This window comes from Maniola hyperantus, chromosome 7 (genome assembly GCF_902806685.2).
Source record: "Maniola hyperantus chromosome 7, iAphHyp1.2, whole genome shotgun sequence".
Lineage (NCBI taxonomy): Eukaryota > Metazoa > Arthropoda > Insecta > Lepidoptera > Nymphalidae > Maniola > Maniola hyperantus.
Window position 1 is genome coordinate 10,902,858 of NC_048542.1, and position 13,182 is coordinate 10,916,039.

The 13,182-nt window shown below is 37.2% G+C and overlaps 1 protein-coding gene across 1 annotated transcript; it reads right to left on the reverse strand.

Annotated features, from left to right (window-relative positions):
• Window positions 1-1,234: 1,234 nt before the first annotated feature.
• On the reverse strand, window positions 1,235-12,835 carry LOC117984048 (uncharacterized). Its single transcript, XM_069499921.1, has 7 exons — window positions 12,755-12,835; window positions 12,263-12,338; window positions 8,751-8,976; window positions 6,982-7,124; window positions 4,038-4,179; window positions 3,127-3,250; window positions 1,235-1,414 (listed from the first exon to the last, which is right to left on the reverse strand). Exons 1-7 carry the CDS (start codon window positions 12,833-12,835, stop codon window positions 1,235-1,237), a joined length of 972 nt encoding a protein of 323 aa, XP_069356022.1.
• Between the last annotated feature and the right edge of the window lie 347 nt (window positions 12,836-13,182).

A 13,182-nucleotide genomic window follows, 5' to 3' on the forward strand; every position in this document is an offset into this window, starting at 1 on the left:
GTGTATATTCGTCAAACATGGTTGGCGAAGTTTTTTTTTTTATTATTTATTTTATTTATTGATCAAACATAGGTACACTTAAACATACTTACTTACGAGAACTAATACATAAAATACATAATAACAAAACCAATTTGTTAAGTAGGTAGGTATACAGAAAAATCGACTGTCCCTAAGCTAGGTATACACCTGTGTTTTAGGCGACAGCACTCTCCTTAAAATTGATGGCTCATTTTATATACAAAAGAAAAGGAATCTGCATGTAAGGTAGATATTATAAAATTTAACATGTTTACTATAATTATTAGAACTATAACTATTAGTGAGTGTATGTGTGTGTTTGTGTGTGTGTGTGTGTGTGTGTGTGTGTGTGTGTGTGTGTGTGTGTGTGTGTGTGTGTGTGTGTGTGTGTGGGTGGGTGGGTGTGGGTGTGGGTGTGTGTATTATATATTTATTTTGTAAATAATAATGTATATTTTAATAATATATTGTAATATATATTTGATATAATATATTATATTAAAATTTCCAACAGCTTTTCTACCTAACGTACTATAGGTACTGTGGGCCGCGATAGATCACCGAAACAGAAAAGATTTTTATTTAATTAAGTTTTCACATAGGTATAATCCTCAAGAGTTCTCCATAATGTTCTCAAGGGCGTGTGAAGTCTACCAATCCGCACATCGCCAGCGTGGTAGACTATGGCCAAAACCCTTCTCACTCTGAGAGGAGACCCGTGCTCTGTAGTGAGCCGGCGATGGGTTGATCATGATCAATCGGGGAGAGACGCCCCACACACCCGCACGTCACCCGCAATCGCCCGCACCGGGTTAGCGCATAGGCTGTGCAGCCTGCAGGTGTGCGGGGCGTTCTCTCCCCGATTGCCATTTCAACCTGTCGCGTACTAGGTATAAGTAGTGCCTTTAAATCGTCAAGAAAATCTACCACTGGTTTGGAATGCTCTTTCTACGCAGACGAACCAGCAAGAAACGCAGTGTGATTAGGGCTAGATTTCTGCTCACTAGTCTAGCTAGTCAGAGCTAACCTGTTTAGACATAGGTCTCTTGTAGTGAGTTCAACACTCCACGGCCTTGCGTTGCGCCAGGATCCAGCGGCTCGCGTTTGATGTTGTCCAACTAGTGGTGGAGTCGGTCCACGCTGGGCTTTTCGGTGCAAAATTAGGTGAGAAGAAAACCAGCCTTACAATGACAATGAAATGCAATCAAAATTATTATAAAAAATGTATTAGTAAAAATACAATAATTGCTTGCATATAAATCGCTATTCGTAAACTATGCTGCAATGTGGTGGTCCTGCTGACGTCGGTGGTCATCAGTCTTTTCAACTGAGTGCGTGAAGGACGAGGGTCATCTCCAGGACAATTGGAGTACATCATATTGTGGTCACAGTCCTGAGGAAAGGTAATAAGGTTATAATTAAACAGCTATAGTACGCGACAGGTCGAGATGGGAATCGGGGTCGGGTAAAACTTACAAAGGACGTGGATTTTACGTATTTTGTAAGACCCTTTATTTAATAATCACTGAGAAATAATTTATTTTAGATGTAGTCAAATACCCAATTATCTGCCGTAGTCAGGAGAACATTAAAGCTTAGTAGGTAGAGGTAGGTAATTTATATTTTTAACTAGCTGCCCTGGCGAACTTCGTTCCGACTAACAGTAGTCGATTCAAATTTTTTTAATTTTTCTCTCCGTAAGAACCATCCTCGTACTTCAAGGAATATTATAAAAAAAGAATTAGCGAAATCGGTTCAGATGTTCTCGAGATTTGCGATGAGCAACACATTTAGTGATTCATTTTTATATTATAGAGATAAAAATAAGTTAAATTCATACGACAAAATGATTTAAAGAATTAATGGCAAACAAATTTCAAACAGGTTTAAACTGAGAACACAAAACGTGGAAATGCACAAACTTTAATAAATTCACAAAATTATAGGGATACCGAAAGATGAATAAGGCCATAAGTAAGCTTGAGACTCCAACGCTCTAAAATAACCATACTTTTGCAACTCACTTAAAGTTTTGCACTAAAATTACAGAGTCTGAAAGTGTTAACAATATCACAAATTGTGATGAATTTGCGCGTCCGTTCATTTTATATTCCTTCTTCCTTTGTGTTTTCGGACTTTGAATATACGAGACTGAAGTTAATACGAGTAAATTGATTTTGCATACATTTCTTTCAGAAATTTCTTTTATAGAGCTTTTATATTTTAAAATCTATAGTACTCTAAACAACGCCTCTTAAGTTCCGCATTTGCGCTGCGCTGCGGCGACGCAACGCGGCAAATTTAAAATTAATTTGATTATAATATTTCTAATGGTAAGGAATAATAATTGTCACAATAGATTTTCTGGTTTCTGTGGCACTGGTTTACCAACGTCACAGATCCAAAGCAAATAATCAGCCAAGATTAATAGGCTACTTGACAATTTTTTTAAGTTGGTCTTAAATGGTTAATATTTGTCCTATTATATCAAAAAAATTAACACTATATTTTTTTGCGCCCTAAAAACCGTAAAACTTTAATTTAAAAAAATATTTACCAAAAAAAAAAAAATATAACCCTGTGGTTATACTGTTGTTTACAAATGCATGACGTCAGAGCACAGATAATCTATCGGCCAAACATGGCCGACAGTGTTTTCACCTGTCTAAGAAAAATATTTTTTTAAATTAAAGTTTTACGGTTTTTAGGGCGCAAAAAAATATAGTGTTAATTTTTTTGATATAATAGGACAAATATTAACCATTTAAGACCAACTTAAAAAAATTGTCAAGTAGCCTATTGTCGGTTCGTGATTGGTGTCAATTTTTGCTAGACTTTAATCTATATATATATAAAAGGACTGACTGACTGACTAACTGATCTATCAACGCACAGCTCAAACTACTGGACGGATCGGGCTGATAGCCATTATGACGTAGACGTCCGCTAAGAAAGGATTTTTGAAAATTCAACCCCTAAGGGGGTAAAATAGGGGTTTGAAATTTTTGTAGTCCATGCGGACGAAGTCGCGAGTATAAGCTGGTCATTATAATTATATTTTATTTTGTACATATTATGTTATTTAGTATACCTACTGTAAATTACCTGGTACACGGCTCCCTCGGAAACAATAACTGAAAATTTCTGCAACGTTACCGCCTGTTCTTGGGTGCAATTAGTGTTTTGGAATACGGATTCTAGGGTGCAGCGTCTAAAATTGGCTCGAGCACTGAAAAGGTATAAAATAAATCTCTAAGCTCCCAATAAAAATGACGCCCATTTTCAGAACGATAAAAATATGATAAAAATAACCGATTTTGCTGCCGGACCAGGCGGGAGTCTATCTGAACGAACCCTTAGTCGAGATACTATCCCAAGAGAACTCCTACCATTAAGTTTAATGGAAAGAGATCATAACCCGCAGCAATGAGGAATGTAAAATTATACTTAAAGTATATAAAATAATATACAACTTTCCTCACATATTACAACACTTATCTACATATTCTCCTTGGATCTTAATCAAACTTTAGAGTTGCAATGTGAAGTGTGTGTGTTGAATGAAGATCACAAATATTCGAGTTTTCCGCTGTTTTTGAATTCCTACTGGCACCTATTGGCTTCTGCCCAAAAGTCTCAAAGCCTCATGTTTTATTCAGAGCATCTAGCGGTTTTTGCTACAGAGAATTTGTACTTTGTCAATACGAACAGCTGTATTTGGTATCGAGTGCGTCCAACCAGGTAAACAGTAGTACGTATTTGATACACACGCATAGTTGTACACTATACACGTACCTTCCCACATGTTATGAAAAACGTTTTGGCACCGTAGTTCAGAACATGCAATAAAAACATGAAAATATTTGTCAACCTGACTAGTTTGATGTATACACATTGCTTATTGTGACCTACCTAAAGCTACGGTTTATTGGGAGAGTGGTACAGACATGTAGCGGCTGTTACAATAATGTGATTATAAGGATGAAACGGTTTAATAATAATACTTTATAAGTTACCAGCATAAATGAAAATGGACTTTATAATGCGTCCATTCATGTGTGCTGTTCTTTTGCTCCTCTACTGCATCCTTAAAAATACTATAGCAAGCCTCCCAGGAATCTGTTGTACTTTCTATACAACCGGGTAGATCTTCATAGCCTGAAAATTTTACTCGAATGTAATAAGCAATGATTTTTGTCTGCCTACTACGAATTGAATAAAACAAAAAACCGGCCAAGTGCGAGTCAGGCTCGCGCAACGAGGGCTCCGTACCACAGTCGTATTTTTTCGACGTTTTGCACGATAATTCAAAAACTATGATGCATAAAAATAAATAAAAATCTGTTTTAGAATTCACAGGTGAAGCCCTTTCATATAATACCCCACTTGTAGTAGTTATCTTACTTCGAAAATTGGAAATACTAATTATTAGTTTATGACCACAATTTAATTTTTTTGTGTGATGTAACCACAAATTCACGGATCAGATTTTTCCCCTAATGCCAGCTATAAGACCTACCTTTCTGGCAAATTTCATGATTCTATGTCAACGGGAAGTACCCTGTAGGTTTCTTGACAGACAGACAGACAGACAACAAAGTGATCCTATAAGGGTTCCGTTTTTCCTTTTGAGGTACGAAACCCTAAAAATGCATGATGAAAATAACTGCATCACAAGAACATTAGCCCAGGTGTGGCTGACCTTAAAAAAAGTATCTTTCACCAATGCAGTTTGATTAAGTTTCTGTAGGATTCTAATTATTCTAATTATTCTAATTATTCTATAAAAATATCAATAAAAGTTTTGCGGGCCCCCAGTTATCTTTTATTTAATTTTGTTTATAATGAGAAAGTTAACTAAATATCTACCGTGCTAATACCTATGCTGTCTCAGTAACATAAAGTCAACTAACGTAAATGACTTATTCACAGACAAAATAGCAGGTGACTTTGGCTGCATTGCAATAAAGTTCTATTCAAACTTGCATCACGTCTCTACTGCACGGATGGAAAACTAAAAGCTGTGTAGCTACTGTTATCACGACACTACCAAGTAAGAGGAAATTTCAATTATATTTGACTCATATCTATAGGTAACAAATCCTTAAATTCTACAGTCTAATGTCCACCTTAACACAAATCGAAGAGAATCGCAAATTCTTTGTCTCAGCTTTCATATGATCAAAGTTTCGGACAAGTAAATATATCATGATCCTCGGAGCATAAATTTAAGTTCGCGATTATGTAATAGTTTAGTTTAACGATACGGAAAACACGATATCCACACGCGCCACTGAAATCCATGAAAGAGGAAATGCTCTTCTAAATTATTACATTCAAGATAACTGGTTTGTAAGGACGTCTTTAGACTAAAATATTTCAACCAGATTAATTATTACGAGCTTGACTCTTTAGAAATACGCTGGAATAAAGAATTTTTAAGTAACCAAGTTGTTATGAAGCGGTAATTTAGTCTCAATCTGGATGTAAATTATTTCAACCTGAGTTAAACAGTGGGCCGATTTCGCAAAACCTGCATCAATCATTATTATAATCTCAATTGTTGTGATTGGTTGAATTTGTGCGATTCTTGTTGCAACAATGTATTGTAGCCATATTGTAGCCAATAGTGAGCGAGCGTCAACCAATCAGAGATGATTGCGATCGTGACATTGTAGCTGTCATTCTACCGCAATCGAGCAGCTGGTTGGGTAAACGTCTGACGAACGTGCGTCACGTGACACGTCGCACGATGGTAACAGTACGGCAGGACAACACACTAAACAGGTACGTACCTACACAACGTCATGTATGATTTGTATCTAATCCTAATATGAACAGGTAGGTACCTACGTATCTATATCTATATATGTATATAAAAGGAAAAGGTGACTGACTGACTGACTGACTGATCTATCAACGCACAGCTCGCAATTCGGTATGCAGATAGCTATTATAACGTAAGCGTCCGCTAAGAAAGGATTGTTCAAAATTCAACCCCTGAAGGGGTAAAATAGGGGTTTGAAGTTTGTATGAAACTCTGTCAGTTTTAAAGTCTATAAAGAAGTTTTGTAGTTAATATTTTTGCAATAATTAGCAGTATGACATATTTTATTAAGCTCATATGTTAAAATCTCATAGTTAAAGATCAACCCTGAGGGTGTAAAATAGGGGTGTAAAATTTGTGTAGTCCACGCGGACGAAGTCGCGGGCATAAGCTAGTAATATATAAAACACAAAAATGTTTCCACCTATGTTCGTTATAGACTGAAACCATTCAACCAATGTGCCCCAGAACGCTTTCATTAGAAATGCAATAATGCGAAGATGGTTTTAGACCAATAAAAAAGCATTAGGCATTTTTTAGCGTAGTAGCACACGCCGGGTATCCGCTTTGGCTATAAGTTACATTTACACTGAATATATGAACGTCAAACCGCGTCCTATAGTCACAGTGAACTAGAGTGAGGGAACTCTCGGTTTGATCCTGAATCGACGATATGTCAAATATTAGGCTATGTGTGACTTGAAATCAAAGAAAAATAGGCGATTCATAACCTACCTAGCGTCAAATGTGTTTGTAACATTTGATGTTTCAAGTTATATTTTAATGAAGATAACGGGTAGGTACATACCACGATTAATTTGAAGTTTTTATTTGTCGGTATGTACCTGTTATCTACCTTAAAATATGTCGGTAAACCACGAAATAAGCTTATTGTGGTGATAATTTTTACGCGAACTTAAAACTAAGGTCCCAAGCGCTCCCAGGTCTGAGAAGAGCCCAGAACAAACTCAGTTACGATCCCACATTATACATATAATATCATAAAAAAGGTTAAATTGATGTGTGTGTGTGTGTGTGTTTTTCCCCCGAAAATCTAAGAGTTTCCACGGCATTTTATACGAGTGTTAATCGACAAAAAATAGATACAAATTATCCTGTCACTATAGACTTACGTATTAGAAACCAATCATCGTCACATATATTGTTGACAACGTGAATGTGCCCCTTTACGCTTTCTTCGTTGAAATGGCTCTCAGTAACGTCCTTACAATCGGTATTCCAGTCAATTGCGCAGTTAGTTAGGTGCCTAATTGCTCTGAAAATAAATTAGCTCATTATTGACCCATATTTTTGCATTCGAACGTAATATCTGTGGTAATTAATGCCTTTGAGATCATTATGGAGAACTCTCAGGCATGCCGGTTTCCTCACGATGTTTTCCTTCATCGTAAAAGAATGTGAATTTCTTAAAACGCACATAACTCCGTAAAAGTAAAAGGTGCGTGCCCGAGATCGAACCCTGGACCCCCGACTAGCAGACCAACGCCTTAACCACTAAGCTACCACCGCTAGAGTGAGTAGTCTGCCAATCCGCACTTGGGCAGCGTGGTCGACTATGGCCAAATCTTTGGCATTCTGGAAGGAGACCTGTGCACAGTAGTGAGCCGGCGATGGGCTAATATCGATTATGATGATATCTGTCAAAGAGTTTAACACAGACCCATAAAATACTAACTGATGCCCACGAATAGGCTAGTTGACACTTTTTTTAAGTAGGTCTTAAATGGTTAATATTTGTCCTATTAGATCAAAAAAATTAACACTATATTTATTTGCACCCTAAAAACCGTAAAACTTTAATTTAAAAATATATTTTTCTTAGACAGGTGAAAACACTGTCGGCCATGTTTGGCCGATAGATTATCTGTGCTCTGACGTCATGCATTTGTAAACAACAGCATAACCTCTCAAAGTTTAATAAACATGACTTCTATACTAGTTTACATGAAAAATATAGTAATTATCGTTATTGTATCATCCGAGAATGTAAAAACGCATCGATAAAGACCACAGGAATGTTGTGGATTAGAGTGCCCAGTGAAATAAATATACGTAACACGCGAAGACTTGCTTAAAGGGATCCTATATGACTAACGACTGCAACCCAAATTTATTTTTGCAAAGATGACTTTGTTGTAAGTCTTACCTAATAACTTATTCAATTTATAAAGAGAAAACGATAATTTTTTACGTTTACTATGAGTTTTTAGAAATATATAAAAACTAGCTTATGCTCGTGACTTCGCCCGCGTGGACTTCATTTTCAAACCCCCATTTAACACACTCAGGAGTGGAATTTCAAAAAATCCTTTCCTAGTGGATACCTTCTCTTTACCTACAGAGAACACACCCACCAAATTTCATGTATCTAGGACCAGCTGTTTAGATGTTTAGGCTGTGCGTTGATATATAAGTTAGTCAGTCAGGACTTTAAATTTTATATATATGGATACTACATTAGTCCACGCGTGACATAGGGATGACATTTCTTTGTTTACATATTGAATGACGTCACATCATGGCTGACAGCGTTTTCTGCGTTTCAAATAAAAATAAAAACTGTATTTTTTAAAATTGGATTTATATATCCATCCTGCGTTTTTAATAATTGTTATTGATATATTTCGTTGTCTTAAGCAAAATACTATAATAAATAATCATTTATTGGACGAAATTACATATGAGTCAAGTAGCCTATTCATCCGCGTGGATTTAAGTTGGTAAAAATCCCCTGAGAACTCTTTGATTTTCCGGAATGAAGGTCTGGTTTTTAATCTCCAGGTCTATGTAAAAAAATCACGTCGATCCGTGCTCCGTTGCAGCGTGATTGAAGGGCAATCCAAACACTTCATTTTAAACATGAATAGTGATGAGTACGAACTTGCACCAGTAATCAATTTTTGTAGTTGGGGGTGGTGACATCCGACTCGAGTTATAAATTAAAGCAGCTTCGATAGTGCAGTTCGCAGCGTAACTTGAAAAGTCATCGCAATTTATATTCTTGGCGGAAACATTGTCGAGGTTCCTAGAGTATAACGTGACTGGCTCGAACTCTTGATAATCCAATCTTTGTGTTTCAACAGATGTACCATCTTCGTAATTCAAATCTGAAATCACGAAATATTGCATAGAGCCTCGAAAACTCAACGGTTAAAGGAGCGGACTGAAAACCGAAAAGTCGCCGGTTCAAATCCCACCCGTTGCACTATTGTCGTACCTACTTTACACTTAATTGTCGCACAAGCTTTACGCTTAATTGGAGAGGAAATATCCCCCATATTAGTCAGCAATTAACTTGGCTAATATTCTTAAAAAAATAATTAATGCCTGCGACTTCATCCGCGTTGATTTTTTTACAGTCCTCAGGCATGGAGGAAACACTTCGATTTTCAAATGCTTCATGTTACTCTTAAAAGGTAAGGTAGGTAGGTATAAGTTATCGATCTATGTAGCAAAAAAAAAATTTTAAATTTGCTTAGTCCAAACACCATAAAATAATTATTGTAAAAATATTAATAACTAGCTAATGCCCACGACATCGTTCGCGTGGATTTAGGTTTATGAAAATTCCGTGGGAACTCTTTGATTTTCCGGGATAAAAAGTAGCCTATGTCACTCTCCAGGTCATTAACTAACCCATACAAAAAATCAGGTCGATTCATGGTCGATCCGTTGCTCCGTTGCGACGTGATTGAAGGATAAACCAACCAACAAACACACTTTCGCATATATATATCAATAATTGCAACGAGGCCGAGTTTCCTTAGTTTAATTTATCTCATACTCACAAGTTGAAGATGCATTCAAAGTATGCAAAATAATTGATATCATAAAAGAAAAAGAAAATTGCATAGTGAAATTTTTTGTATACTATACATTTCTTTCCAGTTTCCACTACATTACTAACTGATATGATAAATAATTATTTAAGTTAAAAACACGAATAAATCACCATGACTGACATATTTTGACAATGCCAGCTATGGTAGACTTGCCAGCATAGAAAAACAATACCCAGACTTGCCAGATATGCTTGAAATATGCCTAAATAATAAAGATAAAATCGTGGATAAAATAGAATCTCACCACATGTAAAGGTTGCCAAGACTTACAAGTTCATAATGCTTTCACTGTTAAAAAGTTATGAGATCTCTACTAGAGCCAAACCCCTAGCTGAGCTTCAATTTGTGCTGCCCATGGGGCCTATCCTAAGTCCAAAGTATTTATTTAGATCTTAAATGCTCTTGACTGTACCACATTTATAATAATCATCATCATGATCAACACATGACCGGCTCACTACAGAACACAGGTGTCCTCTCAGAGTGAGAAGGGTTTTGGCCATAGTCTACCACGCTGGCCATGTGCGGATCTGTATACTTCACACACCTTTACAGATACCTAGTACTTAATCAATACTTATAATAAAACTGTAACAGGTCAAATTTTGTACATTGAAGATATTTTGAAATTTTTTTTCGAGGGCACTCTATAATCGATACTGAACCCAAAACTGTAATTTTTTTCATTTTTGTCTGTCTGTCTGTCTATCTGTCTGTCTGTCTGTCTGTCTGTCTGTCTGTATCACGGCCGCGCATCACGCTGAAACTACTGAATGGATTCCAATGAAATTTGGTACGATTTGAGGTCATACTATGAGGAAGAATATAGGATACTTTTATCCCGAAATTCAGCATGGTTCCCGTAGGAGAGGGGATGAAAGTTAAAATGTATACTGAGCTGTAATTTATTAACGCGTAGTCCGATTTCATTCATTCTTTTTTTGTTAGAAAGGGGATATTTTAAAGATTGTTCCGTAAATATTTCAAGGTCATCGGTTTTTAACCGACTGTCAAAAAGGAGGTGGTTCTTTTTTCTACATCGATTTTTTCGAGGTTTGTGGACCGATTTGCAATTTTTTTTTTAAATCAACAAAAAAAGTTTTCGTGGTGGTCACATAAAAAATTCTGGATTCAACTCCTTAATCCTGATGCTGCAGGGTTACTGCCCGCCTGAGTTATCAAGATTCAGGAAGTGTTCATAGTGAATTCATTTTGTAGGTACCAAGCAACGACTTTATTCTTAGACTTCAAGTCCCAACTCCTCAACCCTGATGATGTAGGGTACAGCACTCCTAAACTATAATGTTTCAGTAACTGCGGATGATGCAAAATTAATTTAGGTACCAAGAATAAGCTACATCATTGAACTTCGGATCCTAACTCCTCAATCCTGATGCTGCAAAGTACTAAAGTCCTAAATCGTGGGGATTTTAGAATTTCTGATAGTGAATTGATATTTTAGGTATCAAGCAACGGCTTCACGATGACACTCCCAATCCGAAATACTCCACCCGAGCGAAGCCGGGGCGGGTCAGCTAGTAAAATATATTTTGCAATTTTGTTTCACAGATTTCCATAGTAAACGTTTTGTCTCTTGTTTGAATAACTTCTGTGATAAACTTTTTCTGGCCAAAGGCTAAAACCCACATATCTGTTATGCAAAAGAGAAAAAAACAAATTGAATAACATCAACGCTTATCTATCTAGAATCTTTCCCAACGATAACCTTTGAGTCCACGCACCACGCACCTGATTTATTTATTTATTCATAGCTTACTCTTACAAACTTATAACATGTATATATTATGATAAATTATACAGCTAAAAATCTCAGTTATATTATTGTGGTCGTCACTTTGCACTCGAAGTCTTAACCTACCTCCCGACTTTGTCACGCCATCTTCGTATGTACCTACCGGCTACCTACCCATCTACCGCAACCCTCACTAACTTGGTCTGTCCATCTCCTAGACGAACTATCTCGACTTTTCTTGAGCTACTCAACGGAAACGTCCACAGATCTAGATCATCATCATCATCATCATCAACCAATAGACGTCCACTGCTGGACATAGGTCTCTTGTAGGGACTTCCACACGCCACGGTCTTGCGCCGCCTGGATCCAGCGGCTCCCTGCAACTCGTCTGATGTCGTCCGTCCTCCTAGTGGGGGGGTCTTCCAAGGCTGCGTCTTCCGGTGCGAGGTCGCCATTTCAGCACCTTGGGACCCCAACGTCTATCGGTTGTACGAACATCTATGTGTCCTGCCCATTGCCACTTCAGCTTCGCAACCCCTTTGAGCTATGTCGGTTACTCTAGTTCTCCTACGGATCTCCTCATTTCTGATCTAGATACGTGACCAAAAAGTACTGACTTTAAAACGATCTTGCTTAGTATCTCATTTTAATATTTTGAAGTTTTTGTTTCACTGTGGATTTCTTGTAGAGTAAAGAAGTTATACAATTTGAGAAAAATGCTGTTATACTTACATCAATCTCTCAATCGTACAGTAATTCATTTGAAAACATTTTCATACGATTTATCCTATTTACCCCAAACACACTCCCGCAATCGTGTCAGCAAAGTTGATCCAGTCAAAGCGGATTTCGTAAATTTAAGTCTAGCGAACTGACAGAATTGATTTGATGGCAGGAATATTTCACACGGGCTGCTACAGAATTGCCGATTGATGTTTGCCGTCGCCCCTACAGTAGCTTAGTTTTCTTTGCAATATTCTGAATTTTCACCTTGTCTGAAGGGAAAGTTGTCTTAGTACGCGTGAACGCATCGCATAGGTACTTATATGCTGCGTATTCTAAACTTGTAGCTTAGATAGCTTAGTATCTCATGACGCAGTGCATTTGTGCACACACCCCGGCACATTGTATTAAAAGTAATTGTTTATTATTTATTTCGCACTTTGCGTGCACTGTACTACTACTAACTACTAATACTACTACTAATTATTTAATATGCTTGGTAGGTATGTACGCGACAGGTTGAGATGGCAATCGGGGTACGAGGCGGTAGGACGCCCCACATACCCGCACGACACCCACGCTCTCCCGCACCGGGTTAACGCGGGGGCTGTGCGGGTAGCGGGGCTTTCCCTCCCCGATTGCCATCTCGACCTGTCGCGTACTATCCTACTGCGTAAGTTAAACTTATCATAAAAAGTTGATTTAACCCTTTCAACGACTTTTTCCTTTTACAGTATATAAGCTCTAGACTTGAGAATATGAATTTTTAATTCCATCTCTAGGGATTAATTAGCGACTTTTTACAATGGAACATGAATTTTTGAGAACAATTTTATGCGAGATTTTTTTGGAAGCGAAACTTCCATCGGGACATGTTTTTTTGCAAAACACTAAAAATAAAAGTATTAAGTGAGTTGGTAGCGTATAATTTTTCCCGATTGCGAGAGTAGGTACCTACCTACTGATAAATAATAAATAATTAACTTTTTAAT